This window comes from Cheilinus undulatus, linkage group 21 (assembly GCF_018320785.1).
Source record: "Cheilinus undulatus linkage group 21, ASM1832078v1, whole genome shotgun sequence".
Taxonomy (NCBI): domain Eukaryota; kingdom Metazoa; phylum Chordata; class Actinopteri; order Labriformes; family Labridae; genus Cheilinus; species Cheilinus undulatus.
Window position 1 is genome coordinate 31,250,277 of NC_054885.1, and position 18,720 is coordinate 31,268,996.

Genomic DNA, 18,720 nt, shown 5'->3' on the forward strand with positions numbered 1-18,720 from the left:
TGTTCCACTCATGGTCGACGAATCTTGGCCCAGCTTTGTGCTCTTTGACATGCCCTATAGTCTGGTATTAAAAACTGGGAAGCTCATCATACAGAATATATATAATAGAAATAAACAGGAACTGAAAGAAAGAGCTTAAAAGGAACTGCTATACAGTTGTATAATTGCTTCCGTTTAAATTGAATCCCTGTCATTGACTACATGTTGATGCAACAGCCACAACTTCAGCCTGCAGAATTTTTTAGCTTGCATTTTGCATGCAAAGCTTATTTACTATTATGTGATTAGCTATGAGAGAAGCAGGGAAGTAGACTGGTTGTTTTCACCTGTATCTTCAATGAAGATATTTAGGGCTCACTAGGGGCCCTAGTGAGTGTAGTGCTTCAAAATTTGGTAATAATGTGCAATTATACTGGACAGTATTGTAATTTGCAATTACATTATAATGCATGAATCACGCCATGAGTCTACTTTCTTGGTTATCAGGGTAAATGCAACCAATGCTCCAGCTTTTATATGCAGAGTAGCATTAAAATACAATACCAGAAGTATTAACAGCACTGCTTTTGAAATAAGTGGCGTGTTAATGGGTATGGATGTGTATAAATTGGATTAGCTAATACTGGTGGCCAATTCCCCATAGCAACCTCTGCAATCAGTGTGTGAACGGTGTGAAAAGGTGTGAATGGGTGTGAGTTGCTGTGACCTGCGGTGTAAAAGCGCTATGAGTAGTCATACGACTATCAAAGAAGTCCATTTATCATAAAGCATATAAACAACAAACTTCTACAAATTGACATTTCAGGTAGTTTTTGTACATTTTACTTACATTTAAGCATGAATACTTTTACAATAATTGATCAAATTTACCACTTTATATCGTTTTAAATGTTTCCTTGTTTTTTGTCTTTGGGAACTACTGCCCTAGGCAACCACCTATACCTGATGGTTCATTTCTATGTTTTGCCAATATTCAAGGCCCATGCAGTCACATGATCTGATGACATGCAAATGCCAGACGGGGGGCCAGAAGTGGGGATAGCCATTAGGGAATGAATGGGATCTGAGAAAAGAAAGCACATTAAGGCTCTAAATGAACCTGTACGCTGCAATTATCATCAGAAAATGTCTACATACAATCCCTACACTTACAAAAAAAAGTGATTTTTTTTTTCCAATGTTTAAGCAATTTACCTGGCATGGAGGCCATCAACATCACAAATTACTCATATCTGCAGACCTATTGTCATAGCTGAACAACCAGCTATACTAAGCTGAGCCAAATGATGTGGATCTCCTAGAAGAGACGGATTTCTTGTGACGATGAGTGAGACTGGACAGACATCAGCTGGGGAAACACAGTCAAGATCAGAATCGCTTTGCCTGAACATAATCGGTGTCCAGGCTTTATACAGAGGTATTTATAAGCCTTTTTAAACTTTTTTTTCTACTTCTGGAACACATAACAACCTCGAGAATGTTTTTATTTTCATACTTTGAATGCTTGGCATAGCTGTACGGCACAAAACATGGCGTTTTGGTGGTGTTTCCGAATGCAAAAATCACTTCTTGCCCTCCATCTGGAGATCTCTGCTGATGCAAAGAACTTATACCGATATTCAACTTTTTGAGCTGCCAATACCGATGTCATGCTGATAATATCATGCATCTCTAGCTGTGAGAAATGCCGTGCTAGGGCCAAAGTAAAATTTCATGGCTGGTTTATCACAAAGCACAAGAGAGAGTATGCAGCCGTCACACAATATGCATCACTTGCATTAAATCCTGCTAGGCTCTCTGTCTGCAGATTCAGCAGGGACAGACTCAGACGTTAGAGGGTTAACAATGCACCTGTCTAGGCCTCACAGCCAACCACAGGGTGCCTGGGCTCTAGTAGGGGGTGTCTGGAGAAAAAAGCATGCAGACACGCACACAAACCGTACATGCAAACCCACCCAGACATAACCCCACACTGTCCTACGCACCCATGTGCGATGCAGTATTGTCACTGACCACAAATCTGCTGACAACAATAGGGCAACGGCCTCTTTTTTGTTCTTTTCACTGACCGATTACAATAATAAAATTTAAATTAAAAAACAAGTAATCTGGATTTTCTGCTTGAGCCGTTAATAATGTCTAACAGCTGTCACATGCAATAGGGCCATGCGCTTAGGTGGGCCTGGGGCTGCTTGATGAGAGGCAGTCTGATACAGGGAGAGGGAGGGGGGAGAGAGACAAAAAGAAAGAGAGAAACAGCAAAAAAGAGGGAGATCTGAATCACAAACAAAACAGCCAGGGTTGACTTTGGCCGACTGTATCAGTCTATTCAATCTCAAAGTAATACATTTTCAGTCCAACTATTTCTTTTAGCTCTAGTGTGTTTGTGTGCGCCCGTCACTGGAAGTGAACAAAAGACTTTCATAGCATCGTCTGATTCTTAATGCAACTTCTCACTTCCTTATGTTGAGCATAAAAATAGACAGAGAGGTTTTGAAATCCAATGCCCTGAAATCCGATACAGGAAGGTATTACCCGGCCGTCACTCTCACCCGTGGGTCTCCTTTGTGTTTGTCCGGAGTACACGCCCCATGCTCGAGGCGAGGGCTCTGTGGCACGGTGCCACACGGTACTGTAGTGTGGGTGGCGGTCTGTTTGAAGAGGCGGCCTCTGAGGCAGCACGGCCACTTGCTACAGCCGAATTCCTCTTTGCGAAGGCAGACCCTTGTTTCTCTTTTTTTCACTCTCAGCCTTCACTTTCTGTGGATGGTTCTGCTGATGGGTAGAGAATGCAAAGAAAGGAAACTGTCTCCTAAGTTACCTGAGAGTATGAAATTCCAGATTCTGTTACTTTATTCTGTTTTTGATGACTGGTTATTGGACTTTTATTACAATGATGCAGTCTAAGGCTTACCAGAGGTTTAACACTAGAAAGACCATGGCAGTCATTTGGATTGTTTTCACATTTCTAATGCATGTAACTTTGCAGAATTAAAAGTTACATTTCTGCTGCTCACTGACTTTTCCTAAAAGTGTCTGTTTTCTAATTAAAGCGTTACTTTAACAAATTGCACAAAAGGCAATTCTGATCACTTCTACGTAGAAAACCCCCAGACTGCACTGGTTTTGCTGCACTTCCACCTCTACATTTTTCTGCAGTGGCAGCTACATCTTGGTTGCTTGGCAGCATTCATAGTTTCTCACAGAGTAAGCTCCCTATTGACCAGTTTTAGATGTATAGTAGTTTAATTAAACCAGGCTGAGGAGGTTTTAGGCTGTTATTAGTCAGGATAAATGTGCTGCTCTGTGGTGCTGATCAAGGGCTTGCTTTGCCAGTTTCAGCAGGACAATAATAAGACATCATCTCTATCCAGCTGTTATTGAGAGACACATCAGAAAACACTGTTTTAGCTGTCAACAAAACAATTTCCTTATGATAAACAAATGAAAGCTCACTACTCTAGTACAGAGAAGTCCAGTTACAGGTGCAAAGTTAGGGCTGCATGATATGATTTTTGCTGTTATGCAGATACTTACAAATTAATTGTAGCTGATACTGATATTTTAGTGCCGTTCAAGCCTTAAACTTAAGTCCCTAAAACACAAAATTCAAAGTTTGAGGTTGAACATATAAATACATTTCAGCACTGTATACACATTTTAAACTGTAAAGACTGATTATGAATGAAAAAGATTTAAAGACTAAGAGTCTACTAGCTTGTTTGTTCTTTTTTCTTCTTTGCCAATATTTACAGCGCATCGAGGCAGATTTTTATAGCCAAATTATGAGTTGTAAATACTGGCAGAAATTTTCGTATCTGCGTATACTAATGTCATTCCCATAATAATCCAAAAAATTAAAAAAAATAGCATTGACAAAAACAGATGAGTTTGATACAAAAAAACATATAAACATAATAAAAAATAAGAATTATAATTACATCAAAAATATAAATAACAACAATAGTTTAGAATATACTTGATGTTACAAGCTTTTTTATTTTCTGTGTTGCTTTAGTCTAGCTTGTAATCTTTTTCACAAAAAAACGTGTAAATAACTCTGAGCTGCTAGAGTGAAAATATTGGTTAAAACTGATGACAGTAGGTGAAAACAGCACTGTGGTATTTATCTGAAAAGTCACGCCCAAACTTTCCGGTGATCAGGACAACAATTCCACCCACAATATATATTTTCTATGAAAGTTTGTTTTTGGTATTAAGATATAATCATTTACCCATTAAAAAGGAAACAAAACTGAATGTTTCATCTTCAAATCCCATATAACAAGCTGTTAAGCTGTTATTTTCTTGTTCTGAGAATGTGGCTTTGATGTAGTTAAACTTAATTTTTCTGGATAAATTAATAGCATAAATATCCATTTCACAAAAACAGTGATTTTAGAGTGAAAATGTTGGTAAAACTGATGACAGCAAGTGGAAAAAGCACTGCAGTATTTATCCGAAAGGTCATGCCCAAACTTTCCAGTGATTAGGGCAACAATTCCACCTCATATTGTTCTTTAAATAGTTAATAATACCTGGAATTAAGTTATTTTATTTTAAAATGGGATCGAAATAAGGGATGCATGATTTCATCACTATTATATTGGTATCTGCAGATACCTTTATTGTATTGGCAGATATGAACATGTATGCTGATATTTACAACTGTTATTTGCCAATAAATCTACCTTTATGAGCGGTAAATATTTGCCACACAAACAAGTATGTTTGTGGAGTTTTTGGCTGAACAAACAGACCTTCATCAGCTGGCATCTTTGTCTTTATACATTATCATTACTCAAAGTGTGTTTTAAAGACTAAAATTGGTTCATGTGTTCATCCTTAAAGTTTTAATTGTGTTTAAAGGACTGAGGTTTTAGTTCTGAACTACATTTAAATATTGGTAATGATATAAGTAACGACTCAAATGGTAACATTTTTAAGTTTGATATTTTAGTTTGATAAGGCATGACAATTTGACAAATATTATCTATGGTACCAAGCTACAACACTACTAAACAGTTAGTAATTGTATGAGGACACGGGGACTTGGTTATTGTTTTATGGATACAAATTTAAAAGGTAAGTATAAATGTTTTTGCACCGATTAGGTAAAATGGCCTGACTTTGTTAAACAATGGCGTCTTAGCTATTTGACATTAAAATAAACCTACTGTCCTCACACGAGGGCATCATTTTTCTCTAAAAATGACGTCAAAATACAATGTTAAGTTTTCATTAGGGCTGTCAAAAGATTAGCACTTTCAGTCGTGATTGATATTAGAATTTCTGTAGTTAATCGCGATTAATCGCACCCTTGTTATGGCCTTTTAAAAATTCCATTTTTTTGCATTTTAAGCTCTTTGGTGTCATTTATGATTAAGGGTAACTAACTTCCTGTTTGGATACAGACCTGCTTTAATTGGTAGATAAGGTTTTAACATGAACTTAACTGTGGAAAAAGGAACTTGTTATGGATTGAAAATAAAATAAGAAAACATTAAAAGGTTCAGATGACTTCTGACTTGTCCAGTGAGCTGTTGGTGAGTTTTTAAGTTAAAAGAGGCATTATGGAGCAGTGTTGGATTTATTTTACATCACCGTGACTACAAGGAGACGCTAACGTGCCTTATGTGTGTTGAGAGGGATGATAAAGCATGCGATTAATGTGATTTTAAAAAATAGTGCACTAATTGTGGACTTTGATTAATGGCGATTAACCTGATCAGTGTTGACAGCCCTAGTTTTTATACTTATCAGGTCCTTCTGATCCCAAATAACTTGGAGATCAAAAATGGACACCATAAAAGCTCAAGTCTCAAGGGGTTAAAGTGTGTTTTAAGGGCTGAAATTTTAAGTTTGAACTTCATTTAAATATTACTATGGATATTGGTTTGGGCTAAAATTATTTAGCAAATATTAGCATAATGGATACTGGCAAAATTTCAATATCATGCTCCCCTAATAAAAATTGAATAGTTCACCATCAAATCAGATACAACCTGTTTTTATTTTCTTGTTTTGAGAGTACTGGATGAATTATCAATGCAAATACAGGGGTTTTGGTATGGAATGATTACAGTTTGCTGTATGTGATTGCAAATAATATTGAAAAATATCTGAATTAGAACACTTTTTGTGTTGTTTTTTAAAAAAAAGATATCCCAACATAATGAATGTGTTTCTGTTTGTATTGTATCTCTCATCAGAGACAACATAGTCAGTAATCTAGCAGCCAAAGTGACCCTCATGATCTTTCTAGAAGGTCTGGATGTCTCTCCCTTCTTGTGTTCATGATACCGATGTCTGAACTCACTTGAAACACATTGAGAGTATCTAACCCAAGTTATCAGAGGTATTTGAAAATATGCAGGGAGGCTGATCCTTTCATAGACACTTTACTGCCCTTGCAAGTCGTTTTAGTTTCCAGTGGGAGCGTCGGGGGTAGGTGACAGATGGCGGCAGCATTCAGCAAGGTGCTATTTCAGCCAGGTGTACGATGCCAAGTGACACCTCCACTCTTCAGGGTAACTCCTGTGACATCAGGTCTGAACTGTGTCATCTCACAACGGTTCACAAAACTAGCACGACAGCAGACCAAGGTTCTTGCTCTGTTTTGCAGTGCTGGAGCAAAACAGAGAGAGAGAGAGTGTGTGTACAAGACCCGAGCCAAATGCAACTTGGCCTAAGACCCACGTTCTGTCACTGTACTTCCACCGCAGTGGCTCCTAGATACAAACAGCCCTTTAATGTAATATTTAAGATGTGTTATTCAAGATATCGGCTTTCTTTTCACTCAGGAAAGGCTGCTATGGTGAATTTCTCTCCCCAAATCCCTCGGTTTGTTCAAATTTAAAAAGAAAGCACAGGCAAAGGCTTTCAGTGGTGGCTGGTTGCTGTTCTGCTAAATAATTACGCTGAGCACGCAGCACTCTCCAGCCACCGCTCTTGTCTGGGGTCAACAAGGATGGGGGGGTAGGTTAAGTCAAAGGGAAGCTGGGGACGAACAGCGAGTGCTCAACACAAGAGTTACAAGGCCAAGAAGAAGAAGAAGCCTCCCTTCCCACAAACAATCCTCATCCACTCAGTGTGGTTTATTCTTTTAAAGACCCGGGTTGTAACCAGCCCTTTGCTAACTCCACCAAACACCTGTGTTTGTCTTTGAAGCGTCTTCCTAACAACCCCAGACCCATGGGATATTCAAGCAATGAGACGTTCAATAAAAGTCTCAGTAAAGTTATTTATTCCCCTTTGGAGAGAAAAATGGGAGAAGGCAGACAGCAGAGCTAACCTTTGAAGGGGGAAGCTGCTCGGATATCCAGCGAGGACATAAAAACCAAGGGAATGACAGGGACATCCTACCAGAAAACAATAAAGGGGGTGGAAGGGACTGTTTTTTATCTTTAACAGCAGCCGTAAAACACACACAAAGCTGGGGTCTGCAACAATGGCCCGGGGCAGGGGAGGGTGGCCAAAACAGAGGTGGCAGGAAGACCACCGCTTCCCAGACACAAGGGTCTTCCTGCTGGAAAGAAAGGAGGCCGAGAAATGCTGGGGAGGAGAGAGAGGACAGCTTATGGAAAGGGAGACAGAGGCAATGCAAAGGAAGGGGAGGCAGAGCGAGCGAGCAAGATGACACAAATATGACCTTTGATTACATGGGGTGTTTAGAACAGAGCTCAGCCATGGACAGCCTCTGAAGCCCCCCTGCTGCTTTCACACAGCCACACCTCAGCCAGAGCACACTGATCAGAACAATATGGCTGAAAGATGAGCCCCCAGCCATAAATGCCAGCAGTAAAGACAGCTCCACTGTGTCTCCTCCTTTGACACTATCCAACATCTGAATCCCAGCCTCGCAGCCAAGTTGAGTCTGTCTCCAACTCTGCTCCGGAGCCAGCAGAAGATAAAATTACTATTTCAAAGACCTTGTAAATGAATTGGCTGAATTAGGCTGCATTAGATGAGTTAACAGGTCTGCGTCTCACTGTATCAGCAAGCACACACACACAGAAGTTGCTCCAATGTCACATTCCCTGAACACAGTGCAAACTATAAATCGACCACCTGACATGCATTACAAATGACTGCTTGTAGTAGGTGAAGATGGACAGCGGCAAATGCAACCTGACAGAATCTCTACCGGTGCGACGTTAGCGTGGTTCACTGGGCAAGAAAGCAGGAGCGTGTTCTTGACGTATTGAAACAAACTCGCCAGCATGTGCAGGAAAAATGAAGGAAGTTTCCACCAGAAATCTGTTGAAATTCTGACGAGGAACAAAGCCAAGGGAGGATGTTGCAAACGCCATTACTCTTCTTAGGCAGGAGGCGGTAGGACTGGGTGGCACAGATGAATAAATCACATCTCAATATATTTCAGATGAATGGCAATACACAACATATGTTGGGATTTTTGTCTTGTAAAGAAAAAAAACATGGTATTCACTTAAATTATAACCTTTGATATGATTCTACTAAAAATCTAATCTAAAAAAAAGCCATGGACACACAATAATGGGCTTTTTTTTCATTTTTAATTATCAAAAACTGTAAACTACATCACACATTCTACACTGTATAAAATAAAGACAACATAAACGTTGGCAATTTTTAATACTCTTGAATACAAAATGTTTCAAAATACTATGAATGATTAGTGGTATTAGAAGGACAGAACTTGTCTTATTTGCACGAATATGTTGGCAACATTTTTTAAAAAGTGGGTGGAGGTAGCAAACTGAAACTCAAAAATAAAAGCCACCCAATAGTGTGCAATTTATTGTTTGAAATGGACAAAAATTCTTCGACACACAGTCTGATTTGCACAAATACATTGGCAACATTTCCCAAAATGTGAGGGCAAGGGCTCCTTGCCAGGTCCACTCACTTTTACAATGTTGGCAACATGTTTGTGCAATTTCGATAGTCTTTAAGTGTACATTGAAAAACATAAATGCCCAATACTTTGTGTCTGGGACTTCTGTTTTTGGCTTTCCCTTGTTTTTGACTGATCCACCCACTTAATTAAAAGGTTGCCAATATATTTTTTGCAAATTTCAACAGTTTTTATGAGTGAGTTTAGGATTTTTGATAATAACAAAAAATAAATTGCTGAATATCGGGGTGTCTGGGACTGTTCTTTGGGGGTTTCCCTTGTTCTTTGACACTTCCATGCAGTTTTCAAAAATGTTGCTAATATATTCATGCAATTTAGACAGTTTGTATGCGTGAGTTTACAATTTTTGATATCTGAAAAACAGTAACTTGCCCAATATTGGGTGTCAAGGACTTCTATTTTGAGGTTTTCCTCACTCCTTACCAGTTCAACCAACTTTTCTTAATGTTGCCAATATATTTGTGAAATTTTGACTATTTGTGTGATCCATTTGTAATTTTTGATCATTCAAACCATTGAATTGCTGAATATTGATTGTCTGCACCTTTGTTTTTTCAGGTTTGTCAACCCTTTCTTCCAAATGTTGCCACATATGTGTGTAATCAGGAAAGTATGCAGAGTTTGCCTGTTTTGGTTTCCAATGTTGCCCACATTTTTGTGCAGTGTTGACAGTGTGATTGACTTAGTTTACAATTTTAGATCATTTAAACAATACATTTCCCAATAATGGCTGTCTATGACTTCTGTTTTGGGGTTTCTCTCGCTTTTTGCCAGTTTCACCCTTTTATCCCAAATGTTGCCAACATATTTGTGCAAATTAGACAGTGAGCAGAAGTTTGCCTGCAAATTCTTATTATTAAAACCAATATTGCCCATTATTGATTGTCTGGAACTTTTATTTTTGTTTCCCTTGCTCTGTATGAGTTCCACCCACTTTTCCAAATGTTGCCAATGTATTTGCACAATTTAGATAATGTGCAGAAATTTGCCTAAAAATTTGTCCAAAAACAAGAAAAACAATAAATGACCTCATACTGGGTGTCTATGACTTCTACTAGCATCAATATCTTTTGATATGATCCCATGTACATTTAGAATAGATCGTCTTGTGTTTGATCACCATATTAATTGTCAGTGGTTCTAACTGTAAACAATCCTTTTACAGAGCACCAGGATGTGGTAATTGTTATTTGATCAACATCAATTATCTTGATATAAATGGTGCCGTCTCATCCCATGAATCATTTGAAAATATATATCGATATATAAACTGGAGACACTGCCCAGCCCTAGTAGAGGGTGAAGCGAGCGCACCCAATAAATACCTCTGCAAAGTCAAAGGAGCCCCTTTCAAGGAGCCACATCAGAAACCTGCCACCGAATGCATTTTTACATCAACCCTGAAATATTCATGCTCTTTGTAAAGTATTCATGTGAACCAGTGTGCAAGTTAGTCCCTGGGGGGAAAGTGTAGAGAAACTGGAGGGATCCAACACACTCAGCAAACAACATTCTCAGTTGTGCTAATGTTGCTAGCATACGGGGGGACACTTGAGGGGACACTAATGACCTGGCCTGTCAGGAAGAACAACAGTCTGAGACCAGTTTGGTCAGACAAGATGCAAGCATTTGACTCTTCTTACATGACTGACTGGCCTGTTTTTCTTTGGGTTAACTGACTGAAGAAAAGGAACAAAGATGGATTTAATTCAGATTTAGTGTCTTTAAAAATCCCATTTTTTTCTTTGCTTCTGTAAATCCAGAAATTCAAACTAAAACAGCTTTTGCTTTTTTTTTTTGACATCTGTAATAAATTTGCAATATGTGCCGCTTTGATGAATTATCGTCTTAAATATATACACCATGAATAACTGTAGGCTTATTCTTGATGCCTTGCCCATCTATTTGCATTATGACATGCTTGACATTTTCAAATATTATTAAAACAATAAATCAAAGATCATACATCAGCAGAGCACAATAACAAAATAATTCTGTGTCTCGAGGGGATTTTGTGAAATTATTCCCCCATGTTGATTTAATAAAATACCTGAAATGCAAAAAAATAATTAAGTCATTCTCCAAATTTTAAGGATATTAGGTAGACTTCTCTCCAGTCACACAGACGTGTTACTGACGAGCCCGGGGAGAACAATACACCACCTGTGCTGCTCATTGAACGGTGATGACATTTGGAGGGTTAGGTCTTCTTATTGGTGCTGCACAAATACTACAAAAGAAAGACCAAATGTGGTTGGGGGAGCACCTGTACCCTGTAGCCAGCATTAGCCTTCATGCTCTCTACAAAACATCTATACGAGGGGAAAAAAAAGAAAAAACATACGGATGCAGGCATTGTGAGTGTGTGTTTGTGTGTGAGTGCTGCCAAAAGCAAACATGAATGGCGAGAGATGAATGGTGAACAGCGCCCATGAATTCTCCTGAATGGCTAATTATACCTCATGTTTAGCATGGTTTTGCAAATGAATTCACAATCTTTTTAACAAAACGAATTAAAAACATATCTTTGATTGTGCTGCTTGAAGTAAAAACGCTTAATTAGATATTAGAAATATAAATAAACACTGATAGTTTAATACTGGATTAACAAGCTGCACACACCACCTACACTGAGCCCACAGAACTCACTTTTAGCTCATATACGTTACATAAAATAACTTTAAAGAGATAAATATTCCTTGCTTCGCAGTGACCCTAGATTCCTCCGCTGCTGCATCATAACATGTTTTTAGAAGCAACATTACCATATTTTCAAAGGAAACTGCCTCAGAACAGTAAGTGTTTGATGCAATCAATACGCCTCTGTTGTGACTTATTTACATTTCTCTTGTTTAACAGAGGTGGACAAAATAAGAGCAAAAACAGGGTGTTGTGATCCAGTTTGTTGCCATGCTGTGGATATATTTGAGTCTTTTTCTCAATGCCAGTGCTTTTAAATTTTATCAAACACATATAAGAATTAAAATAATCAAACAAAAGCTATAAACAAAAAGAATCAGTATGTTTCATTTTATTTTGAAGGTCTTGATTGTACTTTTTCCCCAGCCTTTATATTGATGCCTGAGTGGTAACGTTGGCACAAATGTGCACCCTCATGTTTGTGAATGCACACATTTTGGTACACAAGATACCTTGTTAAACCTTATGCATGCACTGTGAACACATTTGCACCCTGACACTTTGAAGCCCAATATAGGAGGAGTATTTTCTCTCACTACATCCATAAACCATGCAGACCTACACATCCAGCTCCCTCCTTTCTTTTGCTTATAGCTCAGTGTGGCCTTAGGTTTTTTAGTTAAGTGATGGCACCAGTGTGACACTTATCAATTTAATGTGGAGTGACAAGATCCTATTTCAGATTCAGCTCCAGAGCCAATAGGAAAGCACGCAGCGCCCAACTCCCTATGTGCAAACTAAAACAGATCCTAAATGCCATATTTAAATACCATGGCATTTACCTAACTTATCAAATGGCTATTTGTTTAACTAAGATGCCTTTATTACCTTTGAGATATTTCATGTTGATTCAGCTTAATCAGAATTCCTGGTTGTTAGAGTTGTGTAAATCAAATTTCACCTGATTTATTAGCTGATATTTGAATAGTGAAACTCTGTCAACAGCCACACCTGGGCTCAGCAGGCATTTATTTTAAATGGAAAGTGCAAAAATAATCAGCTTTGTGCTTCACTTGCAGGGCAGAGGCATGAATCCACGCTGATAAATGAACAGGCTTTATGGCGCAACATCATGACAAGAGCGTTTAAAACAACAGACAGCACAAAGATAAATGTATGAAGCCGCTATTGAAACAAACATAGCGGTGGTTCTACATTATTGTGTGACAAAACCCTCGTCTATGTTTCACTAACCTGAGTGGGGAGCCATTGGTATGTGCGAGGGGTAATATTTCCCCGGCGGGAAGTGACCGGCGTGCTGTACAGAGCTGTGGCCCGAGGGAGCGATCCGAGAGGCGGCTCGGTGCACCAGGGCGCCCCGCTCTGAGAGGAGGTGCGCCGGAGCAGCGAAATCCCGTCCTTCCATTCCGAAGAATGTTGAGTAATCCGAAATCCGGATAGGGCAGGTCAGGAAAATCAAATGCAACCCATATAATAATCCTTTCCGTCAGATCTAGGTGTTGCATTCAGTCGATCGCAGGCTTCCCCAGCCAAAAACGTAGCAGCCCCCGATCATCTTTTCTGCCAGAGGAGAAAGCAAAGCAGCGTTCATTATCAAGACAAATGAAGAGCACGGGTAAGAAAGAATAACACGATGCAAAATTACTGACAGTGCACTCCTGTCTCATAAAAACGTAACAAAAAAATCATTAGTGCAGCTCCAGTAGATTCTGCTGTGACACCTTTTCTGTCATGTCAAAATTTCCTTTGCACTGAGCTGAAATCTCATTTTACTGCCTACAACTGATGCTGCAAAATAAGTCAGTGCGTATAGAAACGGCCAGCGAGGCGTCCAATAGCCCACTGAGCCCAGCTCACATTCAGCTCTATTGATCAGCCTGGGATATAGGCCTGCATGCATCATATGGAGAGGAGCACTTCATACTGCATACACAGGCACGGGCACAGAGAACAGATGGCACATTTTAGCCCTAAATATTCATTCCTGTTTAATTCTGATATCACATTTTAACCAGACAAGTAGCATACCACGTCAGCAGTTGCCAGCTGTCACTCTCTCTCCCAAAACCACGGCAAGATCATGCAATTTATACATTTTTATACATTCATGATCGCTGCAACAATGCAAAAATGCTAATGGAGTGAGTGTGCTGTCCTGTTTGGATGTGCTCACATGATAAAAGCCTGCTCAGCCTACATCTCAAGGTGAACAACGCTGCCTGCCTTCTCCTGCTCGTCCTATTGTCTCCGATTGATACAGGCGTTTTTTTTCTGCTGTTAATATCACCTCCATCGAGCTCCTATTACACCTCACACCCTTCTCCAAGTGATCTAATACAAAGCCTAATATATTTTATTCTGCAGCATCTACAGAAACCAAAATAACCTAGATTAATATAAACTGCCAAAATAAATAAAACTGCAACAAGCATCGACAAATTTTAGGACCCTCTGGCTAAAGAATGCGTGGCTTTTCATTTATAAAGTTAGGAATTAATCCCACAGGCTGATTTTTAAAATAATAATTAAACACTGCTTCATAACAGAGATGCATGGGCTCCAAAAGCTCTGTCTTTTGGCGTGTGTTTGTGTGTGCGTAGGCCTTGCGTAATTGTGTGCGTACTCGCACGTGCGCGCGCGCTGCTTTGTGAGTGTGTGTGCATGTGAATAACTGCACTCTCACTGTCTTCATCTGCCTTGACCCATTTCAGGTCAGGTAATCAGATGGATCATTATAGGCTACATCCCCTGCCCTGCCACGAAAAAAGGGAGGGCATTATACAATTTAAAACACAATTAAAATAAAATGTAATTTCGCAATAAAAATACCCCTTTGTCTTTACACAATCATCCAAACGTGCCAGTCTATTTTTGTGCCTCTGTGATGGCTGTGAGTAATTAAACATAAAGCAGGCAAACAGAAGGCAGCTTAATTTTTATAGATCCAAATAAATAAATAAATAAATGACTGAAATTTCTAATTCTAAGCTTGTGTGTTTGGGTTTACATTATGGATTTTGGATTTCAACATTTTCTAAAACTATAATTTTAAAATCAATTTAATTAATTAATAATATCGCCATTAAATTAGTAAGAATGTAAAGGCAATTTATCCTGATATGTGCTTTTTCACTCAGCTCTATTATCTCCACATGTAGCCTGTTACTGCCAAGCCTGCAATCCAGTTCTCCATCAACAATAAAAACCCTTCCATACGGAAGCTCTTTGGGACAAAATCAATTCAACTAAGGCTTCGTGTGATATTGTGAGCATGCATTGGGGCTAAAAACGTTTAAGAAGGCCAGCTGTAGCATAAATGATAGCTAAACATTCAAAGTGTGGACTGTGGAAGATCCAAGGTGAATGGCCGCTCGTCAGGAGGACTGCCTTTGTCTCCACACTGAGAAAGTGGTTTGCGGGCAGCCATTAGCTTATACCTTACCCCTCGCCATGCTGTCGCATTCAGCCCACTTTCACAGCCGTAAGATAAAAAAAGATATTCCAAATTTCCCTGTCTTCGAAGTGGCTCTTGGCATAAATGCTCCAAATGTGCATTCATGGGAATTTAATTGCAGCAGCGTAAGTAGCCTGCACGCCGATGTTTCCTTTCAGCCTGAAATGAGCGAAACCCTCACTAAAATATACGATATAATCCTAAAAACGTTCAAATGATCGACGCACATGATGCAATTCATTAAGCAGCTGTCGATTTCATTTACAGGATGCAATCGAAAGCAGAATCGCTGATGATAAATCAACTTATGCTGTGTAGCTCCGATCGGGCTGCGAGACAGGCGGTTCTTCGTGACTGAGCTGGCCGGGAGGGAGTGCACCTCAGCCGGGGCGAGTATCAACATGTCTCCGCTTCTTTAAACGCTAATTCATCGCTTATAATTTAAAGCAGACAATTTACAACCGTAGCCCACAGCTTCACTTCGGTGTAATAAAATGCAAATATAATTCAACGGTGTATCAAAGGCTTTTAAATCGTAAAAAAAAAAAAAAAAATGCAAATATAGGCCTATGTAGACTGACACGTTCTAAAAGTACATTTACATAAAACGGCAGCAATAAAGTCGACGACATTTTTTTGGTTTTGTTTTTAATAAGTAGGGATTGCTCTTAACGATTATATTCATCTAACAACCATATAACCAACACTCAAAGCTTTACATGACTACTAATATTAATACCGGTTGCCATGATGATGACAAATATGATTTAGGGTCATTTATTTTTGTCAGTCCAATGCAGTAAATCTTAGATTTATTCCACATAGAATACACCTCGAAGCCTACATGCAGTTATTTTTATTTTGTAAATTATAGCAATGTATTGTTTAAAATGAACAGGATGTCACTAAGCTTATTTCTAAATTAAGTCAGTCATTTTACAACAAGCTAACAGGCCCTTAAATAGTTTTGATCAATTAAAAATAAGGTATATAAAATTACTACTTACTGGTATGTTAAATCCTTGCATAACAATAAATAATAAAATCACAAAACACAGGGAGGGAAGGAGTAAGGCCAAGTGCGACGCCCATTTAAAATCAAAATATGAAATAAACCATGTGGCTAGAGTGAAATCCTACAGTATTTCCATGTGAGGCTGTGCTGGTGCCTTCTGCTTCAGTCTATGGAAGCTGTGGGACTACGGCTTCCGGCCTGGCTGGATCGCGGCTCGGATCTCCGAGCAGCGGTTTCTCTCCCGGTGCAACTGCGTACCTCGCGTCTCGGGGCAGGGTAAACACGGCCTCCCATTGGTCGGATACCTGCATGTTAATGAGCTCGTGCCGCCCGCCTGGAGATACGGAACATTCTGATTGGTCGTCTGCAGAAGCCAATGGTGTGGTGACTGGCAATGCTAAACAGAGTGAAAAGCGCCAGATTTAAAGCTCAGGATGGGCCAAATCAACCACAATGGAGCTCAGTGCAGCCAGAGCATGGATTAAAATGCACAGCAGGTAGTTAAAGGTATACAGGAAGTGGGATTTGGGGTTTAAATAACATTTAAATAACGCCGATTACTATTCTAATTCTACACATATTTTGGTACTCTAAGTAACCTCGATTTTTTAAAATTAAATAACCCAAGTATAACTGAATACATTTGATTCATCCCATTTAATTATGTGACACTTGCACAAAGCATTGAGCCTGAATACAGAATTGATCATATATTAATTTACAAGGATTAGTGGTGGTGACAAAGAAATTATATTAAACCAAAGAAAATTAAATACTCAGGCTGTCAAAAGATTAAAATTTGTAATCATGATTAATCACACCCTTTTAGCACATTTTAAAATTTTACTATTTTACATTTTTAACCATTTCTGTGCCATTTTTGATTTAACTACTGTCTTAAACTAAAGGTAATTGACTTCCTGTTTGAATACAAACCTGCTTTCATTGGTAGATTGAAGATAATGATGCAAACTTAATTGCAGAAAAATGAATTTGTTATGGATTTAAAATAAATTAAGGAGACATTATAAAGTGAAATATTTGAAAACACAAGGTGCAGGTGACTACTGACTTGTCCACTGAGCTGTCTGAGTTTTTGTTTGTTTGTTTAGTAAATTATGAAGCTGTGTTGAATTATTTTACAGCACTTTTGCTGCAAAGAGATGTTTATGTGGCTTAACCAAAGTGTTTTAAATGGAAAATAAAACATGCAATTAACTGGGATTTTTAAAAAAAAATGAAAATAAATAATGCAGTTATTAAGGACCTTGATCAATCGTGATTAACTGGATTAATCCTGACAGACCTATTAAATACATTTATTTTCAGTAGCTATTCAATGCATACAAACAACCATATTTATAGGAAATTGTTTTGATGTAAATAAAATATATATATATATATATATATATATATATATATATATATATATATATATATATACACACACTTTTTTTTTCTTTCTTTCTTTTTACCATTAAGTTCCAGCTGAACATGAATCTTTCAACTTTGAGCAAAGCTCCCATTTTAAAAATTTGGCTAACAATTCAGGACACTTTTATTGGCCTGCACATCAAACACTCACTGTGCTTGTGTCTATATTTTTACTGCTTAAGAGACACACAAGGCTTTTTGACAAATGGTTTCAAATCCAATTTCTTGAAACTCTACACTGAACGGTGCAGACAAGACAGTAATTCCTACATTCTCCTCATGTTATTACAATGGACTCCGGTTATTACATTATGTTAAATGTTTACAAATGAATCCCCTCCTGTGTGCGGGGCTTTGATTGGCCAGCACGGCGCCAGAGCATTGTCACTCACAGAATGTAAACAAGACTCTGATTGGCTGTTGGCCAGTCCGCATTGGGCTGTCTGAAAAAAAGGTAATAACTGGCCCTGCGGTTTCAAGGCTTCCCGGGTTAGATGATGAAAGGGGATAAGAAGAGACGGTTTCAAGGCGCCTCAAAGGCGGACCCCCATTGGCCCTGAAGCCATATGAGTCAAGCGTGAATCAAAGGGAATACTGCAGAGAGGGGGAAATTATATGTTGGATATTTAGAATAATCGAGGTTAGTTTTCGGAATAATGCGGACCAAGCGATGCTTAATCATTATGAAAAGTTATGAAAACAAGTGAAACTCGAAACAATTCAGGTTTCAGGCTGCACGTGAGGCGGAAAGGAGAGAAGGAGGAAAATAAGGCTCCGGCGGTGGATCGTCCTGCCGAAGTCCGCTTTAATGGAGAAAATCTGCGTGGAGTCTTTCACCGTTTAAAAGTGTGGCTGCATGAGGTTTGTCCTAGTGGGAGTAAGAGCAGTAGACATGGAATTAAAGCAGTGTAATTTAAGTAAAATGCGGCGTTAAATTAATGGTATGCTAGCTTTACATGCTGTTTGTTGTGGTCTATTTTTCGGTAAATTCAAATAGGGTGTAAAATGCTCGGGCGGATGGATATTTGATCATGTTGTGCAGCCAAATTACTGATTTTTTTTTGTAAACACGACATTTAAGAGACGCTGTTTCATTGTACAACCTTTTTTTTAACTGTGTGTTTTCATATTAATAAAGGTCTTATTATTTTGGGGTTAGCTGTGTTTTGTTTTGTTTTTTACAACAATTCAAATAGAATTTATTGGCTTTTATTTTGTGTTTTCTTTCTTTAAACCAAAATAAAGAGGAGAATTGTC

At 38.7% G+C, this 18,720-nt stretch overlaps 1 protein-coding gene across 7 annotated transcripts in view; it reads right to left on the bottom strand.

Moving 5' to 3' along the window:
• The window catches only part of LOC121529537 (BAH and coiled-coil domain-containing protein 1), a 131,307-nt gene extending 115,060 nt beyond the window's left edge, over positions 1 to 16,247 (bottom strand). For 5 of the 7 annotated variants that reach the window (XM_041817472.1, XM_041817474.1, XM_041817471.1 and 2 more), the window contains exons 1-2: positions 16,022 to 16,221; positions 12,794 to 13,120 (exon numbers count right to left, since the gene is read on the bottom strand). In XM_041817472.1, coding sequence (XP_041673406.1) covers positions 12,794 to 12,965 — 172 coding nt within the window. In that variant the 5' untranslated portion in view covers positions 12,966 to 13,120; positions 16,022 to 16,221. Of the gene's footprint in view, positions 1 to 12,793; positions 13,121 to 15,002; positions 15,115 to 16,021 lie in introns of those variants that run through there. The other 2 variants (XM_041817468.1, XM_041817469.1) reach the window with 2 other exon arrangements.
• Positions 16,248 to 18,720: the final 2,473 nt, after the last annotated feature.